The sequence below is a fragment of the Oncorhynchus tshawytscha genome, linkage group LG13 (assembly GCF_018296145.1).
Source record: "Oncorhynchus tshawytscha isolate Ot180627B linkage group LG13, Otsh_v2.0, whole genome shotgun sequence".
Taxonomy (NCBI): Eukaryota; Metazoa; Chordata; class Actinopteri; order Salmoniformes; family Salmonidae; genus Oncorhynchus; species Oncorhynchus tshawytscha.
In genome coordinates this window covers 34,660,600-34,678,444 of record NC_056441.1, presented here as the reverse complement: position 1 = coordinate 34,678,444, position 17,845 = coordinate 34,660,600, and the positions used below count along the sequence as shown (strand labels likewise).

The following is a 17,845-nucleotide window of genomic DNA, read 5'->3' as shown; positions in this document are numbered from 1 at the left end:
CAGCAGAACGAGAGAGGGAGAGCATATCTGCACACACAGGACATGGGAAGCAATTTTCAGGGCCCACTTTTGGCTGGTAATTACTACTTTCAGAACTACTGGCTAAAAATATACAAAAGTACCAGAGAATTTTTTAAAAAGGAGAATTTACGAAGCACACAGGACTGTCCTCTATGAGGATAACCGCTATGTTAAGTAATTAATAACATTTATAGTGTAGGTGTGACCTCAATAAACCACGTACGCTTGCATAATACCAATTACCCACTGCCCAAAATAGGATATTTTGTAGACACCCAACAACACCAGACAATGACATAAACTTAGGTACCAATATACAGATAAGAAAACAAACAAAAACATCCAACTACCCATATAAAAATGAGGATTTTTACATGGCAAACAGGAAGCAAAAAATAAGTTATCTTTCGTGTTGGAATGTCACACATAGTCTGTTTTGTATGATCATTATAGAAGTCTGGTTGAATGACGTTTTTACTTGAAAAGTTCAAATGGAAAAAGTGACTGATCCAGAGTATTTATGAACTATGTCTGTAATGACTGGGATTATGTCAGGAACCGGACAATGGAATTCTTTCAGGTGTGTCTGTGTCCTCCCCGTGAGATGACCTTAATGACTGAGACCTTAACGCGGTTTCTCCAATCCTAATGATTCACTTCACAATAATTGGGCACTTTAGAGTCCATCAGTTAAGTAAGACCTGTTTCCAAGTCAGAAGAATGTAGATGTCAGAGTTGCATTACACTTGTGCGTCAAGGGCCCGATTAACCAATCAGGGACAGAGGACACGATGCTGTCAGCTGATAACTCTTTTCATTTATGGGGTATTTAAAGGGTCAGGGGAATGTCAAGGCAGAAACACTGAAAACTCTACAAGGTAAGCCAATGGATATATCAATGCTTATGTGGTTGGTATTAGGTGTGGATGTTGATATTCAGTTTATTTCTGTGTACTAATATGTACAGCAGGTACATATGATTCAGTGCTTACATAGTAAACAGTTCTAACTAAATATCTGTAGAAATCTGTGCTGCTGTCCTATGTTATCTAACCCACTTAGTGCTATTTCAGGGTAAAAGTACATTTTTGTGTTAGAAGGAGGAATTCTGTGTTATGAAGTTGAGGTTTCTTGCCCCACACAGTTAATTTTGTATTATTCTTTAATAGGGCCCTAAAAATCAGGGCTTGCAAATATCTGGATAGGTTTGCAACTTATGATACATTGACTCTTTTTATATTTTGTGATTTATTTCACAACTACTTTATCTTTCCAACAACCTATAGATGAGATTATCTTCGTTCCTTCTCTGTGCCTCTCAACCGATGCTCACTTTTTTCTCACTGGCTCTGCTGGTTCCCATCCCGGGGGCACACGGGCACCCCTACTTCCCCCTTGCCATCCTGCCCACATTGGAGAACCCTGAGTGGGAGGCTGACTTACTCCAGCTCCAGGCCTCCCTGGATGTCCCAGGGGCTGTAGCTGCAGCGGGTCTCCGCTCTTGGGGGCAGCTGCTGGAGCTGGGACCAGAGGACCCACGCCTGGGCCTGCTCAGCGAGCTGGTGGAAGAGAATGGCTGGGGACAGAAGGGCTTGATGAGGGGCCAGAGGGGGGATCTGGAGAGGAGGCCGCTGGGTCCCTTCCCCGGTCACCCTATCGACGCTCTGCACTACCAAGAGGGGGGAGAAGAGGGAGGAGAGGGGGGAGGAAAGAGGAACGAAGCTCTCACATCCATCGCCGGCGGGCTTCAGGCTTTCAACAGAGAGAAGGGAGGCTTCGGGTTCCGCTTCGGAAGGAAGTAAAAGGAGGAAGGGGTCGGGAAAAAGAGGAGGCACCTGGACTTCTGGAGTGTGGGGAACTTGGAAAAGGGTAAGGTAGACAGCTGGAGGATGAAGATGATGAAGGGAGGGATGAGTTGACAGTAGAGATGTACTGATTGACACTTATGTCAGAGCAATCAATCATTACATTATGATGAGATATGTATCATCAGAGAAAGAGACTGACAAACTGATAAACAGAAAGTTTACCAAGTGGTCAGAAAATGTCTGTCAATGTATAATAATTGTTACATAATAAAATGATTGAGGGTATGTGAATGTTTGTTATTGTTGTCCATGATTTAAGTTATCCATTTCTACCAATTCCAACCTAAGGTGAAAAATCACGGTATTTTGATAGCCTTTATATTTTTTAAATTTAAATGTCAAATTGAAATACAATAACAAATGGGCATATTACATCATTACAAGTATATTTTCTCTTAAATTAAGAAACAGCAAATAACATTAAAGCAAATAAACAAATAAAAATGACTACACATGAAATGTCAGTGACAACAGTTTCAAAAGTTTAAGTACGTCAAATAAAAATGTGAGTTGGTAGAATACATGCATTTATTTTTTGTCCTTTACTTATTCTATGGATTTGATTAAATATTTGATTTCAAGTAAAAATATGTTATTATATTTTCAAAGTCTATTTTTCTTCAGTATGACGCAACAGCATGCATCCGCGGAAACCTCCTTACGCTCTATTTTACCTGACAACAGCTAGGTTAATTTCAGCCCTAGAAAATCATTGGCTAGTAGTGATGGGCATTCTGGCTCTTTTCAGTGAGTCGGCTCGTTCGGCTCAGCTCACCAAACGGCTCTTTAAAAAATATATGTTTTGTATTTTTTCAAGTCAAACAGTTTGCGATAGTTTGACTATGATTGGTGTTAAAACAATTCTAATTAAAGTATTAAATTAAATCTTACTCTACCTTCACCAAAATTGATTTAAAAATGCATTGGTTTGTTATGAAAAATAATGTTATTTAACATTTGCATTTAATATAACTTGTTAATGTATATAAATCGAACCATTCTAAACTAATACAATCTGAACAGAATAATAGAATATTGCACCATATCAAAGAAAAATTAATAATGTGTAAAACTGCAGCATCCCACTTAAAACATTAAACTGGTCCCTCTTTTCTCTCTCTTCTTTATTGCCATGTTATAACCAGCAGCACACAGCAATGCTGACCAGATTTAGCTTTTATGAGAGATTTGTATTCGGAAATGCAAGCGGCCTCACTTTCCATAGGCTGATGCTGTTTCTTCTGTCAGTAATTATTTGTCCCGTGTTTGAGAAGAACCTCTCAGAGGGAACAGATGTGGCCACTATGCAGAGTCTCCCTGTCATGACTTTAGTAAGCCGTGGGTAGACAGAGGCCTTGTTCTTCCACCAGCTCAGAGGATCTGCAGATCTTTGGAGGAGGGGCTCGTCTAAATAGGATCGGACCTCCATTATGGCATCTGCTAGGATTCCTTCGTGCTGCATCCCCAGTTGCTCTCTCGCAAAACAGCATCCAAACAGTAGACGTTTGTGGCACTACTGCTGGTGCTTCTACTTCATCTTATCCCTCTTCTTCCTGTTGCCCTGGTGCCTGAGCCAGCTGACTGCTGGGGCTGTCCCTCCCTGCTGCTGAGGTTATTATTTGAAGAGCCTCATCAATCGCTCTGGCATCACTGAAGGCTAACTTCTTAAACCTGGGGTCATGTGCAGCGGTTTCTGATAGCACGTGATTATACTCCATTCAGTGGAACTTTCTGTCCATTGATGAACATAGGGTGTCCATCAACTCTGTCACTTGTCCTGTGGTTACATTTGCTTCTCTCTGGTGGCTGGCAGTAATTCACTGCAGACCCTTACACAGGAGTATCATTTTTGAGGCTGTCACATAGCTGAAAAGAGAGAACAGTAACGTATTAGTTCAGGTTCATGTTTTGTCTACTGATACTACATTCTCATCTACTGCTCATATACATATATAATACTTGATTAAATAATGATGTAGTAATAACTGCTTACTGTACCTCCCTCCACTAACCTCCACAGTGACCTGCTCAAAGGGTTCCAGGACTCTGCACAACTCCTCCACCACCTCCCATTCCTCTTGGGTCAGAGCATCAACAGGTGCATTGACAATGGCCAGGGTAGAGATGACGGCATCTTTTGACTCAAGAAACCGCATCAACATATAAAATGTTGTAGTGCATGTAGTGCATGCAGTCTTGTTTAGGCCATCCCCATCTGGCGTTGTGTAGACTCTAGTTTTCAGCACCTACTGTGCTCCTGTGGAAGTAATCCACAGCTGCTTTCACTTTGTCCACAGTGGGCTTCATCACCTTCAGAGCATCTATTACAATCAGGTTAATTGTGTGGGAAAGACATGGATGATGGGTCCATTTTAAAATTTGGTTAGGTTAGCTGCATTGTCGCTAACACAACAGACCACTTTTCCATCTACTTGCCATTCTCTGGCCACTCTCAACAGTTCCTCTGCAGAGTTCTCTGAGGTGTGTCTGTCGTTGAACTCAAAGCAGTCCAGAAGACAGCTAGACATCGACAAATCTTCAATGAAGTGACATGCAACATGTAAGAAGTGGTTACCCTTTATGTCCAGCAGTCAGTGGTAAGGCAAACTGCAGAAGATTTTTGGACTCTTCCCACACTGAAGCCTGTGTGCTCTCATACAGTTGTGGAATAAGTGATTTTAAAAGGGTTTTCCTGCTTGGAATTGTGTACACTGGATTTAGACTATTGCTTTAATTTCTAAAAACCTCTGTCCTCCATGATCGAAAATGGCTGAAAATTGGTGGCAATCATTTTAGCCAATGCAATATCAATTTGGCCTTGTTTTGCTACAAACATAGACTTTGGCATAAACTAGTCCATAGAAGACTGCGTTGCTGTGGGTCGCGGAGTAGGCCTATTTGAGTGAGTGGATTCTTCTCCAGGTGTGGAGGTGCTGGCTCCACCACTATCACTAGCAGGCCCGCTAGTTTCTCAAAGCTCCACTACAGCTAGCTTCACAGTTGGGTGCACAGTTCGCATATGCCGGTGTAGGTTGTGCGTAGAACCGGCTTAATATGAGATTTTGTGTTGGCAAATTTTACACTGTGCTTTAACATTGTCTACATTATTAAAATGCATCCAAATGCTACTATGCTTCTGACTCATTTTCCAGCTGTTGTTTTCACAGCTGTCCTTCCTCTCTCTCTTTGGCTGCTAAGTGTGTGACTGTGAGTGAGCCCTCCCTCACGCATCTTTGGTTCATTGGTTGACACTGCTTGTCTGATTGACAGGAACAACAGGTGAGGCTGTCAGTCTGAGCAGACAGTCAGAACGAATGTGTGGCTTGAGCATTTAGGCCTATATTATTTGATTTATTTTTGCGTTCTTTAAATTAGTTAATTATATTTGTTATGGATACAGGTATCCTGTGGGTGTGTGTGTATGTGTCCTGTGTTCTTTTCTCTCCTTCTCCCCTCACAGGTGAAAATCATCACTCCCCAATCAATCAGAAGACACACCTCCTCCTGTTTCCTATCCAATCACAGGTCCTTTCCCTTGGTTTAAAAACCCTGTCAATTGTTTGCTCTAGAGCTCAATCTCTCTGTAAATGCCATATGTCTGTAGATCGCGCTGGTTCACCCTCTCCTACTATTGCTCTTTATGTATTAAGTTATCTTTTGTTTGAGCACCTCCATATCACTTTGTCCTCACCTGTGAGTATTGTTTTTGGTTATGGTGTTTGTTTGCTGGTGGGAAAGGGGAACCAAGAAAAGTCGCCCATGGGCATACACTACCCGTAGGTAAACTTTTAAAAACTCTAGTTAGAACTGGGCGGACTAGCTAGTCTAGCTTAGGGGTGTTTTGGATGCTTATTGTTCTTTCCTTGGGTCCAGCTCAGCCCCTTTTCCTGCTCCACCCCACCCACCCATTACGGTGTGTTTTCTAATAAACCATGTGTTTGACGGTAATTTAGTTGTCTGTGGTTATTTCGTTCTCACTTTTTCACTATTACAATTTGCATGAGTTATGTTACGGGTCTCGTTACCATCTCCCCTAGACTGTCGGGCCAAAAGGGATTCGTAACTATTCATTTGAATCTTTTGATTATTCATACTTGAATTTTTTATAAACAGATTCAGCTGTTCTGATACGCGAGTCGGCTCCCAACGTTCACCTACAAGAGCCAGCTTTAAGAGCCGACTCGTTCGCAAACGACCCATCTCTATTGGCTAGAAATACTCTTCAAAGGTGCAAGGAAATCAACATACATTTTTAAAGGCGCTTTCCATCAACATATACTATAATAGGGATATAGCTGAAGAAAACGGCTGTAGTTCAATTAGCAAGATGTATAGACCTAATTTGATGTTTTTTGTTTTATATTTTTCACTAGAATGTATTTGCCTGAGCCAAAGCGGTAAGTTGTGTACTCGATATCAAAAGTGAAAGTAAACGTTTACAGCCAGGCGTGGCAAAATAATAAAAATATTACTTAAAATCGCTTACCATATATACTGCTGTGGTATATTAGCATAATAGTCAACTTGTTGTAATTGCATTGTAGTATTTTGTAGTCGACCTTTATGCGCGTTCCATTTTTTTGTATCGGTTACTGGAACGCTATTGCGCACTTACAGGCCAGGAACGGTGCAATAACAAACATTTGTAAGCAAACATTACATACATGAGCTTTTTCTTTGCTTAGACCAACAAGGCATAGCATTATCTAGTTCTTTTTAAATCACAAAGTAGAACATGCGCAAATAAGTTTAATGTGTTTGCAATTATACTGACAATGACTACTGGAATTTTACACACATTTGTCTATTTGTTTAGCAGCAGCTACTCTTCCTAGGATCCACAAAAAAAACAGCTTGACAACTAACAAAACCCTTACACTTAATTTGGGGGTGCTCAAGATGGTGGAACAATTTTAGGGTCTTTTCACAAAGTTTGTAGTTTTAGACTGCAGTTGCAATTTGTTTTTTCACAAAAAATGATATCTAACCATACAATGTAGCTATTTTGTAATTAATCAAGCCATTGAAATATATTTGACTGTTTCCAACAAACATGCTTGATATCAAAGTTTTAGCGTGTGTAGTTAGCCTGAAAAGAGGCATTGTTGAAACTCACTCATATGCTTGCAGTGTAAAAAAAAAAAAGGGGGGGGTGAATGTGAATCATACCCGAATACCCCAACCAAGGAGCAACTTCCAAAGAAGCTGAGAAGTTAACCATCAATGAGCCAGCTACAGGACAACATTGTCCGCATCCTCACATCTAAAATCAAAAAGAGCGCAGATGATATCATGGATTTGGTGAGAAAGAACACTATCAGTATTAACCTGAAGACGATTAATTTCAATGCTGAGTAAGTAAACTCTGAAGCAGCAGAATGCAACATTGAAAATTCAGGACGCAAAGCAGGAGAAGAAACTCACTGAAATGGAGTCAAAGGTAAATGAGAATGACAGGTATGGTCGGAGATGGAATCTTTGAATTTATGGAATAGCAGAAATATCTGAAGAGAACATCAACGCAAGAGTGAAGGACATTTGCAGGGTAGGCTGAGAGATGGGGAAAACAACCAGCCACTACAACCAGTGATCATGAGATTCATCTCCAGGACAGCGAGGGATATGACATGGGAAAGTGCAAAGAAAAATTACTATTTAAAAAAGAACAAACTGAGGCTCAAGAAGGATCTGACAGCATTTGACCAAGAAGCTCGGAATAGTCTGTGGCCGATGATTGAGAGAGCAAGGAAGGAAGGGAAAAGTGCAAACTTTGCGGGAGCCAAGGCTTTGTTAATGGAAGGGAAATTCATGGAATTTTCAAGGTGTTTCAGCACTTGGCAATGAATTTATACTATGTCAACTGGCTGATACCACCATACTTTTAAGAAACAGGAATGAGGTTTATAATGCAGTTTTCTGTATTGAAGACTTTTCCTTAGTTGCGGGTTTCAAAATAATATCAAGTCAGTCTTATTTCCACTCAAGGATTGTGTTTTACAGGAAGTATATGGTATCCCAGTTAAAGATAAGGTGACTTATCTTGGAATTGTTATATGCAAGGATGGAAAAACAAAGGAGTGAATTCAACTTTAAGCCCATTTATTGAGAAAACGAAGAAATTGAACCTCTGGTTGCTTAGAGATATTTCGTTATACGGTTGTGTTTTATTTTCCAAAGCTGAAGGGTTATCCAGATCGGTGTATGTCTCGTCATTACTTGAATTATCCCCTAAAATTGTAAAGGACTTAGATGAGATTCTTTATAATTTTATTTGGAGGAACAAGCCTCACTATCTTGAAAATATATTCTCACTAATACCCAAGAACAAGGACGTCTTGTGGTTTTTAGATTTCAATACTCTAAATAATACTTTTAAAATAAATTGGATTCTGAAGTATGTTAAGAACAGTATTTGGAATGTCTTCCCTAAGTATTTATTTGACTCTGTTGGTGGTTTCGAATTTTTGCTTCGGTGTAATTTAGATGTTGATAAAATCCCAGAACAGTTGGCCAAATTCCAAAAGCAGGCAAATGTAGCTTGGATGTTAGCATATAAACAAATTTTCCCCTCACAGATACTTTACATGGAACAACAAAGATATACGATTTAAAAAATACATTTTTTTTTTCGTAACAGTTTGGAAAATTAAAATTATTTTGGTTGGTCAGTTACTGAATGAGGATGGATATCTACTCTCATATGTGGAATTTCTTGAAAAGTTTAAAATATGCAATTGTTTTTGATGCAATTCCAAGGGGGGTTGTATCTCTTTTAAATTCCTCTGGTTGATGTAAGTAACAGATTTACATGAATATATTCATTGGCAATATTAACATCAAAGATAAATGTAGTTATAAACAGATTAGGAATATTGTTTGATACTACAATTCCCTCAACAAGATTATTTTGGTCAAATATCTATGGTGAAATACAATGGGGGGAAAGCATGGAAAATTGCTAACAAATATTGTATCAGTAACAAGGTGAAGGAAGATTCATTTAAAATGTTGCATAGAATCTATCCTGTGAAACATGTTTTGGCAAGATTCAAGCTGAATATTGACTATAAATGTGATTTCTGTGGAATGGAGGAGACCATTTAGCATTTGTTTTTTTTGCCTGTTTTTATAGTAGAATTTGCCATACAGAATTTTGTTACAAAAAAAAATAGGACTTGTACTATTTCATGGTTTTGCTATAATGATTTATTTTAGGTATTTTGATGTAGATAAAGATGTAGTATATGTAATTAAACTGCTAATAATACTAGGTCAATTTCATATTCACAAATGCAAATGGTCTAATTCAAAACCTAACTTATTTCACTTTATAAATGAATTTAAACAATACGGCACTATAACTAAAATGAAAAACAAAAAGGCAATTAACTTGTATTATTAATGATTTGTTTGTTTAGGATTCCTGGAAATGTAAATAGTTTGTATGTATGCTTATTTGCATGGGACTATTCCTCTTTTGTTTGTTATTTGTTAATAAAAAATTATAAATAAAAAAAACACCACTTATACACAAGGACAGTCACACATTTAAAATACGATATACAAACAAAAAACAATACACGAACAAAGGAAAGAGGACATTTTCTTGATATGGTAGCGAATCCGGAGGATAGCCCTGACCGGGACTCAAACCTGGATCTAGCAGCTGTCAAGCCAACACCTTAATCATTACACCAAGAGGTCCGAACTACTTGAGTTCGGGTGGTGTTGTGTTAAAGGGATAGTTCAGGATTTTATCAATGAAGCCCTTTATCTACTTCCCCAGAGTCAGATGAACTCGTGGAAACCATTTTTAGGTATCTGCGTCCAGTATGATGGAAGTTAAGAGGTACTTTCGCGAGCCAACACCTTTTAGTCATTGCACTAACACTAGTTAGAAATTGGCTTGTGAAACTACCTCTAACTTCTTTAATACTGGACACATAGACATACAGCTGGTATCCATGTGTTCATCTGACTGGGGAAGTAGATAAAGGGCCTCATTGCCAAAATCCAGAAGTATCCCTTTAATATATTAATAGGAAATAGATTGATTTCTAAGTTGCAGAATGTGTCCCACTTCTCACTAATGCACTAGTGTGGGCTTATTTGTTATTTTATGTCACCTACCATTTAGACAACCTAATGCAGAGCCTCTTTGACACTATTAATTGAATACATTGTTTTGTTGGCCATTACAGACCTACAGTATGACAGAGAGAAATATTTGACATACAGTCATTTCCGTTTCATGTTTTACAGCATTGTCTGAGTAACATGGAGAGAAGGCAGATTCAGACAAATTATCTCCATGTTTAAATGTTTTCCCTACAGACATCTACTCCCTGAATTACATCTACACTGCCCTGTCAAAGCCACTAGAATTGCCTGGAATCCATGAGTTCACTGCCATGGGTCTGATGAATGACAAACAGATTGATTACTATGACAGTGTGGCAAAGAAGAAGATTCCCAAACAGGACTGGATGAGGGAGAAGCTGCCAGCAGACTACTGGGATAAAGGCACTCAGTCACGCAAGAGCAAGGAGCAGTGGTTCAAAGTTAATGTCGATATCTTGATGAAGCGCATGAGGCACAACAACACTGGTGAGGGAACATCTGCAATCTGTCCTACGCTCACCGTTAATCTTTTAAAATTGTAGGTCATTAGTTATCCATGGATATTGTCATCATTGACCGTCTTTTTCATTTGTTTTTCCTCTCAGATGTGCATATCCTTCAGTGGAAACATGGCTGTGAGATTGACCAACAGAGTGACGGCACATTGAAATTCATAAAGGGCACAGACCAGTACAGCTACGATGGTGATGACTTCCTGGCCTTTGATGATGCCAATATGCAGTGGGTGGCCCCAGTTGTTCAAGCTCAGCCGACTAAGAGGAAGTGGGACGGGGTCCAGATCCTCAACCAGTACACCAAGGGCTACCTGGAGAAGGAGTGTGTGGACTGGCTTTCCAAATTCATGAAATATGAGGACAAAGAATTCAATAGGGCTGATTGTGAGTACTTAAATAGTATAGCCTAACAAACAAAAACAACCATTTGTACATATGAGATCAGAAATAATATTAATGTTCTCCATTTATTCCCTCTTTAGCCCCTCCAAGGGTCTATGAATTTGCTAAAAAGGCCAAAACTGCAGGACACGTAAGACTGACCTGCATGGCCACAGGTTTCTATCCCAAAGATGTGATTATGCAAATTAAGAAGAATGGTGTTCCATTGACCGAACGTGATGGAGTGCATTCTACAGGAGTCCTACCCAATGATGATGACACCTACCAGATCAGGATGAGTGTGCAGATCCCAGAGGCAGATAAGGAAACTTATGAATGTTATGTCGACCATAGAACTTTGAAGAAGCCAATTGTGGTAAAATGGGGTAAAGTATGGCTAATTTGGTTTAGTGTTGTTATTGATGGTTAATATGGTTTAGTGTTATTGACACAGGAAACAATCTTAATTTTAACTGAATAGCATACTAACAACAGCTTAGCAAGTGAAGCAGGAATGAAACTGAAATTAGCTTCTGGTTACATATTGTTGCTTTTTATAAATACTCTGCCTTTTGTTTTGCAGATGGAGAATGTTGTGATTGCAGTAGTGGCACTGCTGTAGTCATTGGGGCAGTCATCGCCATTATTGTAGTTCTGATCTTGATTTCGGTGGTCCTGTTTGTTCTGCACAAAAGCGGGACAATTGGTAGGTCTTGATTTATATCAATTCAAATGTTTTTGTTTTTGTTAAATGTTAAGAAAAGATTAATCAACGGTACTGCTATGAAAGGTGGGAACTACGGCCTAAATCCATATGCATTATAACATTTCTATGTATTTTTCTCTTTACACATCAAAGTGATTCCTGGCTTGAAAACTACAGGTTAGTATCACAGCCTCTCCCTCTGTCTGTATACAGCACATTTGGGAAAGTATTCAGACCCCTTGGCTTTTTCAACATTTTGTTTTGTTACAGCCTTATTCTAAAATGGATTACATTGTTTCAAATCAAATCAAATCAAATTTTATTTGTCACATACACATGGTTAGCAGATGTTAATGCGAGTGTAGCGAAATGCTTGTGCTTCTAGTTCCGACAATGCAGTAATAACGAACAAGTAATCTAACTAACAATTCCAAAAAAAAACTACTGTCTTATACACAGTGTAAGGGGATAAAGAATATGTACATAAGGATATATGAATGAGTGATGGTACAGAGCAGCATAGGCAAGATACAGTAGATGATATCGAGTACAGTATATACATATGAGATGAGTATGTAAACCAAGTGGCATAGTTAAAGTGGCTAGTGATACATGTATTACATAAGGATGCAGTCGATGATATAGAGTACAGTATCTACGTATGCATATGAGATGAATAATGTAGGGTAAGTAACATTATATAAGGTAGCATTGTTTAAAGTGGCTAGTGATATATTTACATTATTTCCCATCAATTCCCATGATTAAAGTGGCTGGAGTAGAGTCAGTGTCATTGACAGTGTGTTGGCAGTAGCCACTCAATGTTAGTGGTGGCTGTTTAACAGTCTGATGGCCTTGAGATAGAAGCTGTTTTTCAGTCTCTCGGTCCCAGCTTTGATGCACCTGTACTGACCTCGCCTTCTGGATGACAGCGGGGTGAACAGGCAGTGGCTCGGGTGGTTGATGTCCTTGATGATCTTTATGGCCTTCCTGTAGCATCGGGTGGTGTAGGTGTCCTGGAGGGCAGGTAGTTTGCCCCGGTGATGCGTTGTGCAGACCTCACTACCCTCTGGAGAGCCTTACGGTTGAGGGCGGTGCAGTTGCCATACCAGGCGGTGATACAGCCCGCCAGGATGCTCTCGATTGTGCATCTGTAGAAGTTTGTGAGTGCTTTTGGTGACAAGCCGAATTTCTTCAGCCTCCTGAGGTTGAAGAGGCGCTGCTGCGCCTTCCTCACGATGCTGTCTGTGTGAGTGGACCAATTCAGTTTGTCTGTGATGTGTATGCCGAGGAACTTAAAACTTGCTACCCTCTCCACTACTGTTCCATCGATGTGGATGGGGGGGTGTTCCCTCTGCTGTTTCCTGAAGTCCACAATCATCTCCTTAGTTTTGTTGACGTTGAGTGTGAGGTTATTTTCCTGAGGTTATTTTCCCCCTCTTCAATCTGCACACTGTTAGGTTCTAATTTTCAGAGTAAATAACTCTGTCACTAGAGAAGCTTAGCCAAGGTTCATTCTTCACAAGGGTCGATACATCTATAATTCAGACACAGACATGACTTCCCCCGTGGTGGTATTCATAACCCACTTTGGGTGGAGTCTCCTCCTTAGCGCTAAACATTGCATCATTCTTGCTATGCGGGGAGCTAAGTGATATGAGCCTTCAACGCGTTTATCACTACTGCTACATGCGATCGTGTTCCCTGCACTCAACACCTTCCAAGCTTAGTTGCACCTACTATATACCTTCCTCCTATAACCCTTAACTTCTTGTGTAGACCCTCTTAACCTTAGCGCTCCATCAGTGACATGAATTAGTATACCTGTATTTCATATTCTCTAACCCAACAACACAATACCCCATAAGGACAAAGCAAAAACGGGTTTAGACATGTTTTGCAAATGATGGATATGTGAAACTGAAATAAGACATTTACACAAGTATTCAAACCCTTTACTCAGTACTTTGTTGAAGCACCTTTGGCAGCAATTACAGCCTTGAGGCTTCTTGGGTGTGACGCTACAAGCTTGGCACACCGGTATTTGGTTTTTCTCTGCAGATCCTCTCAAGCACTGTCAGGTTGGATGGGGAGCGTCGATGCATAGTTGTTTTCATGTCTCCAGAGATGTTTGATCAGGTTCAAGTCTGGGCTCCTGCTGGGTCACTCAAGGACAATCAGAGCCTTGTCCCAAAGCCACTCCTGCGTTGTCTTGGCTGTGTGCTTGGGGACGTTGGCCTTTTGGAACGTGAACCTTTGCCCCAGTCTGAGATCCTGTACTTTGCTCCGCTCATCTTTCCCTCAATTTTGACTCGTCTCCCAGTCCCTGCCGCTGAAAATCCTCCCCACAGCATGATGATGCTGCCACCACCATGCTTCACCGTAGGGATGGTGCCAGGTTTCCTCCCGACGTGACACTTGGCATTCAGGCCAAAGAGTTCAATCTTGGTTCATCAGAGCAGAGTATCTTGCTTCTCATGGTCAGAGCCCTTTAAGTGCCTTTTGGCAAACTCCAAGCAAGCTGTCATGTCCTTTTACTGAGGAGTGGCTTCCATCTGGCCACTACCATAAAGGCCTGATTGGTAGAGTGTGGTTGTCCTTCTGGAAGGTTCTCGCATCTCCACATTGGATCTCTGGAGCTCTGTCAGAGTGACCATTAGGTTCTTGGTCACCTCCTGGAGGCAACTGTTCTTGGAGACCTTCTATACAGCAGACATTTTTTTGGTACCCTTCCCCAGGACAATTCCTTTGACCTCATGGCTTGGTTTTTGCTCGGACATGTCACCTGTGGGACCTTATATAGACAGGCGTGTGCCTTTCCAAATCATGTCCAATCAATTGAATTTACCACAGGTGGACTCCAATCAAGTTGTAGAAACATCTCAAGGAGGATTAATGGAAATACGATGCACCTGAGCTCTATTTCAATTCTTATAGCAAAGGGTCTGAATACTTGGGTAAATAAGGTATTTCTGTTATTTTTTATCTTTATAAATTAGCTAAAAATGTATCGCTTTTTCATTATGGGCTATTGTGTGTAGATTGAGATTTTTATTTTATTTGATCAATTTTATAATTAAGGCTGAAACGTAACAAAATGTGGTAAAAGGGGAAGGGGTCTGAATATTTTCCGAATGCACTGTACATGTCATTTATCAACATAATGGTTGATTGTTACATATAACATACTTTTGACATTAGTTATAAGGACAATATGATGCTTTAATATCAGAACAACAATCTGGCCATCAAACTTAAAAAGGTGTTCAATGTAACAACCAATACTGTTTATATTTGCCTTTGGGTTTTTGAATAAGATCCCATTTATTCTGAACAAGTCTGAAACACTTTAGTCATTCATTCAACTCCTATTACAACATGATCTTATTGTACTGAAACTTTACTTTACTGAAACAGATATTTTTGTATCTGGAATGAAATGAGTGACTGTTTTCTCCCTTTTATTAGCCAAGTATGATGAAAGCAGAACCTCATCAGACTCTGGTAATCTAATATCCGTTGACCCATAATAAATAATAAAATACATTAAGCAGACGCTTTTATCCAAAGCGACTTAATATCAATCCAAGAATGAGATTGTATTTGTTTTCTAATTACTTTTGAGACTGTAGAAAGACTGTTTCCCTCTGCCACTATTTCAGATCAAGGCAGCCAGAACGCAGGGTCCTCAGGCAGAGGCAGTGAGGAGGATGTTAAGAAGTCAATGCTGCCTCAGGAAAGTAAGTCTAGATTGATATCAACCCTTCTGCCACCTCTTCTTCAACTTGCAATTTGGATGGTTGAATAATTCAGTGATATCCAACTCAAGTCTTATAGGGTTCTTCTGGTTTCCTCTAATATTGAAATGTCGCTGGTTTATTACCAAAATAATTTCCTAACAAGTAATTATGGAGATGGCATAAAACGAGTGTGAATTATATGCTGCTTTGGTTTGTCACTTAGAATTGGTTACTTGAATGTAATAAATACATTTCCTTTGTTGATCTTACAAAGTTTGCATTTATCAATAAATAGACAGTTAAGAACATAAGGAATATCACTTTCAAAATGTCACGGATAACACTTGATTTATCACCAAAAGACAAAGTTAAAGATCCAAACCACTGGTTGGTTAATGTAATAACATTTTTATTCAACCTTTATTTAACTAGGCAAGTCAGTTAAGAACAAATTCTTATTTATAATGACTGCCTAGCCCGGCCAAACCCTAATCAGGACGATGCTGGGCCAATTGTTCGCCCCCCTTATGGGACTCACAATCATGGCCTGTTGTGATACAGCCTGGAATCAAACCAGGGTCTGTAGTGACGCGTCTAGCACTCAGATGGAGTGCCTTAAACCGCTGCACCACTCAGAAGCCCAAATGTGAGGCAAACCCATAGTTGGTATTTGACACCATCCATTTGTAATTAGAGCTGAGTCATGTCAATTATTGTCATGGGTAATATTTTACAACATTGCACTGTAATGTATGTGTTCAATCTAATAATGCACATCTTTTCCATGTTGTCTATTTATGTGCAGGTGTCTAGATGACCGTTGGTGGCCAAACTTCCTGACCGGATCATGAAGGACAGTCAATTCATTTCATAATTTTATAGTATGGCTAGAGCCGTTTAGTATATGTAAAGACGAGATTAAATCAAGAATAGTCTGATGGGTGACAATATTAGCCTATCAGTGATAGTTATCCTATCAGTGATAGGCTAATATTGTCACCCATCAGACTATTCTTGAGTGATATACAGTGGCTTGCGAAAGTATTCACCCCCTTGACATTATTCCTATTTTGTTGCCTTACAACATGGAATTAAAATAGATTTTTGGGGGGTTTGTATAATTTGATTTACAACATGCCTACCACTTTGAAGATGAAAAATATTTTTTATTGTGAAACAAGCAAGAAATAAGACAAAAAAAACTGAACATTTGAGTGTGCATAGCTATTCATCTCGGGGTGTTGAGTTTGCGCCAGACATAGCGTTTATCTTGATGGCTGAAAAACTCAATTTTAGTCTCATCTGACCAGAGTACCTTCTTCCATATGTTTGGGGAGTCTCCCACATGTCTTTTGACGAACACTTTAAGCAATGGCTTTTTTCTGGCCACTTCTGTAAAGCCCAGCTCGTTGGAGTGTACGGTTTAAACTGGTCCGATGGACAGATACTCCAATCTACACTGTGGAGCTTTGCAGCTCCTTCAGGGTTATCTTTAGTCTCATTGTTGCCTCTCTGATTTATGCCCTCCTTGCCTGGGCTGTGAGTTTTGGTGGGCAGCCCTCTATTGGCAGGTTTGTTGAGGTGCCATATTATTTCAATTTTTTAATAACAGATTTAATGGTGCTCCATGGGATGTTCAATTTTTTTATAACCCAACCCTGATCTGTACTTCTCCACAACTTTGTCTCTGACCTGTTTGGAGAGCTCCTTGGTCTTCACAGCACGTGAGTTTGAAGTTTGGGGAAGATAATTTTTACCATAAAAATGCACCTTTATAAACAAAAAAAAGCATTTCATGCATAATCACATTTGTGGTCACTTTTGAGAAGGGCGTTCTCCTGCTAATGGAACATTTGCGCTTATAGCCTACTGCCGTGTGCTCATTGCTGCGCTTATAGCCTACTGCCGTGTGCTCATTGCTGCGCTTATACTGTGAAGAAATACCCTGATAGTTGATCAACATTTTAAACGTTCTCATCTATGGCTTCAGGCTCATTACTTGAAACAGGTTTGTTTTTAATGCTAGTGGTTGTATTCATTTGGGATCTATCGCATCCCACAACTGTGCCAGACGGTTTGGAATATTTAGATCTTGCACAGAATAGAATAGGTTAACTTTTGTACTATGGGGGATAGTAGTGAATGTATTATGTCGTGTATTTCATTATTTTACTGTTGCAATGGATGTTTCTTAGAGGCATCTTTAAGGTATTTGTATAATGCTTCAGGGTTATATAAGCCTAGAGGTATAGGCTGATATGTTTTCTTACCTCTGGCCAAACAATATCTTGTTTTACGTTTCTGCAAATATATGTACAAATTATTATGATGTTTAATATTATAGAGCATTGATAATCCTTGGGGTATTTGCAATATTGTTTGTTATGATTGTTTATCCTGGCCAAGATGGGCAGCACTAAGTTGTACACAATTACAGTCAGACGACATGAAAAAGTAAAATAGTAAAAACCATTTATGGTAGTGGCCATAATG

At 39.6% G+C, this 17,845-nt stretch overlaps 2 protein-coding genes across 2 annotated transcripts; both read left to right on the top strand.

The window, feature by feature from the left end:
- Window positions 1-873: 873 nt before the first annotated feature.
- Window positions 874-2,533, top strand: LOC121839062 (pyroglutamylated RFamide peptide). The gene has a single exon (XM_042295590.1). It carries the CDS (start codon window positions 1,308-1,310, stop codon window positions 1,821-1,823), a length of 516 nt encoding a protein of 171 aa, XP_042151524.1. The 5' UTR covers window positions 874-1,307; the 3' UTR covers window positions 1,824-2,533.
- Window positions 2,534-6,079: 3,546 nt separating this feature from the next.
- On the top strand, window positions 6,080-16,318 carry LOC112264773 (class I histocompatibility antigen, F10 alpha chain). The gene is made up of 9 exons (XM_024441597.2): window positions 6,080-6,286; window positions 10,224-10,496; window positions 10,616-10,909; window positions 11,008-11,292; window positions 11,490-11,612; window positions 11,766-11,789; window positions 15,081-15,116; window positions 15,275-15,352; window positions 16,158-16,318. The coding sequence occupies exons 1-9, from the start codon at window positions 6,217-6,219 to the stop codon at window positions 16,163-16,165; spliced, it is 1,191 nt and encodes a 396-aa protein (XP_024297365.1). The 5' UTR covers window positions 6,080-6,216; the 3' UTR covers window positions 16,166-16,318.
- The last annotated feature ends 1,527 nt before the right edge of the window (window positions 16,319-17,845 follow it).

What these genes read in the sequence shown, in the direction of transcription:
- LOC121839062 (XM_042295590.1), top strand. Translation starts at nt 1,308, where the DNA reads ATGAGATTATCTTCGTTCCTTCTCTGTGCCTCTCAACCGATGCTCACT.
- LOC112264773 (XM_024441597.2), top strand. Translation starts at nt 6,217, where the DNA reads ATGTATAGACCTAATTTGATGTTTTTTGTTTTATATTTTTCACTAGAA. An exon ending in GCCAATTGTGGTAAAATGGG is followed by an intron (nt 11,293 to 11,489) that starts GTAAAGTATGGC and finishes TTTGTTTTGCAG; the next exon opens with ATGGAGAATGTTGTGATTGC. An exon ending in TCCTGGCTTGAAAACTACAG is followed by an intron (nt 11,790 to 15,080) that starts GTTAGTATCACA and finishes CCCTTTTATTAG; the next exon opens with CCAAGTATGATGAAAGCAGA.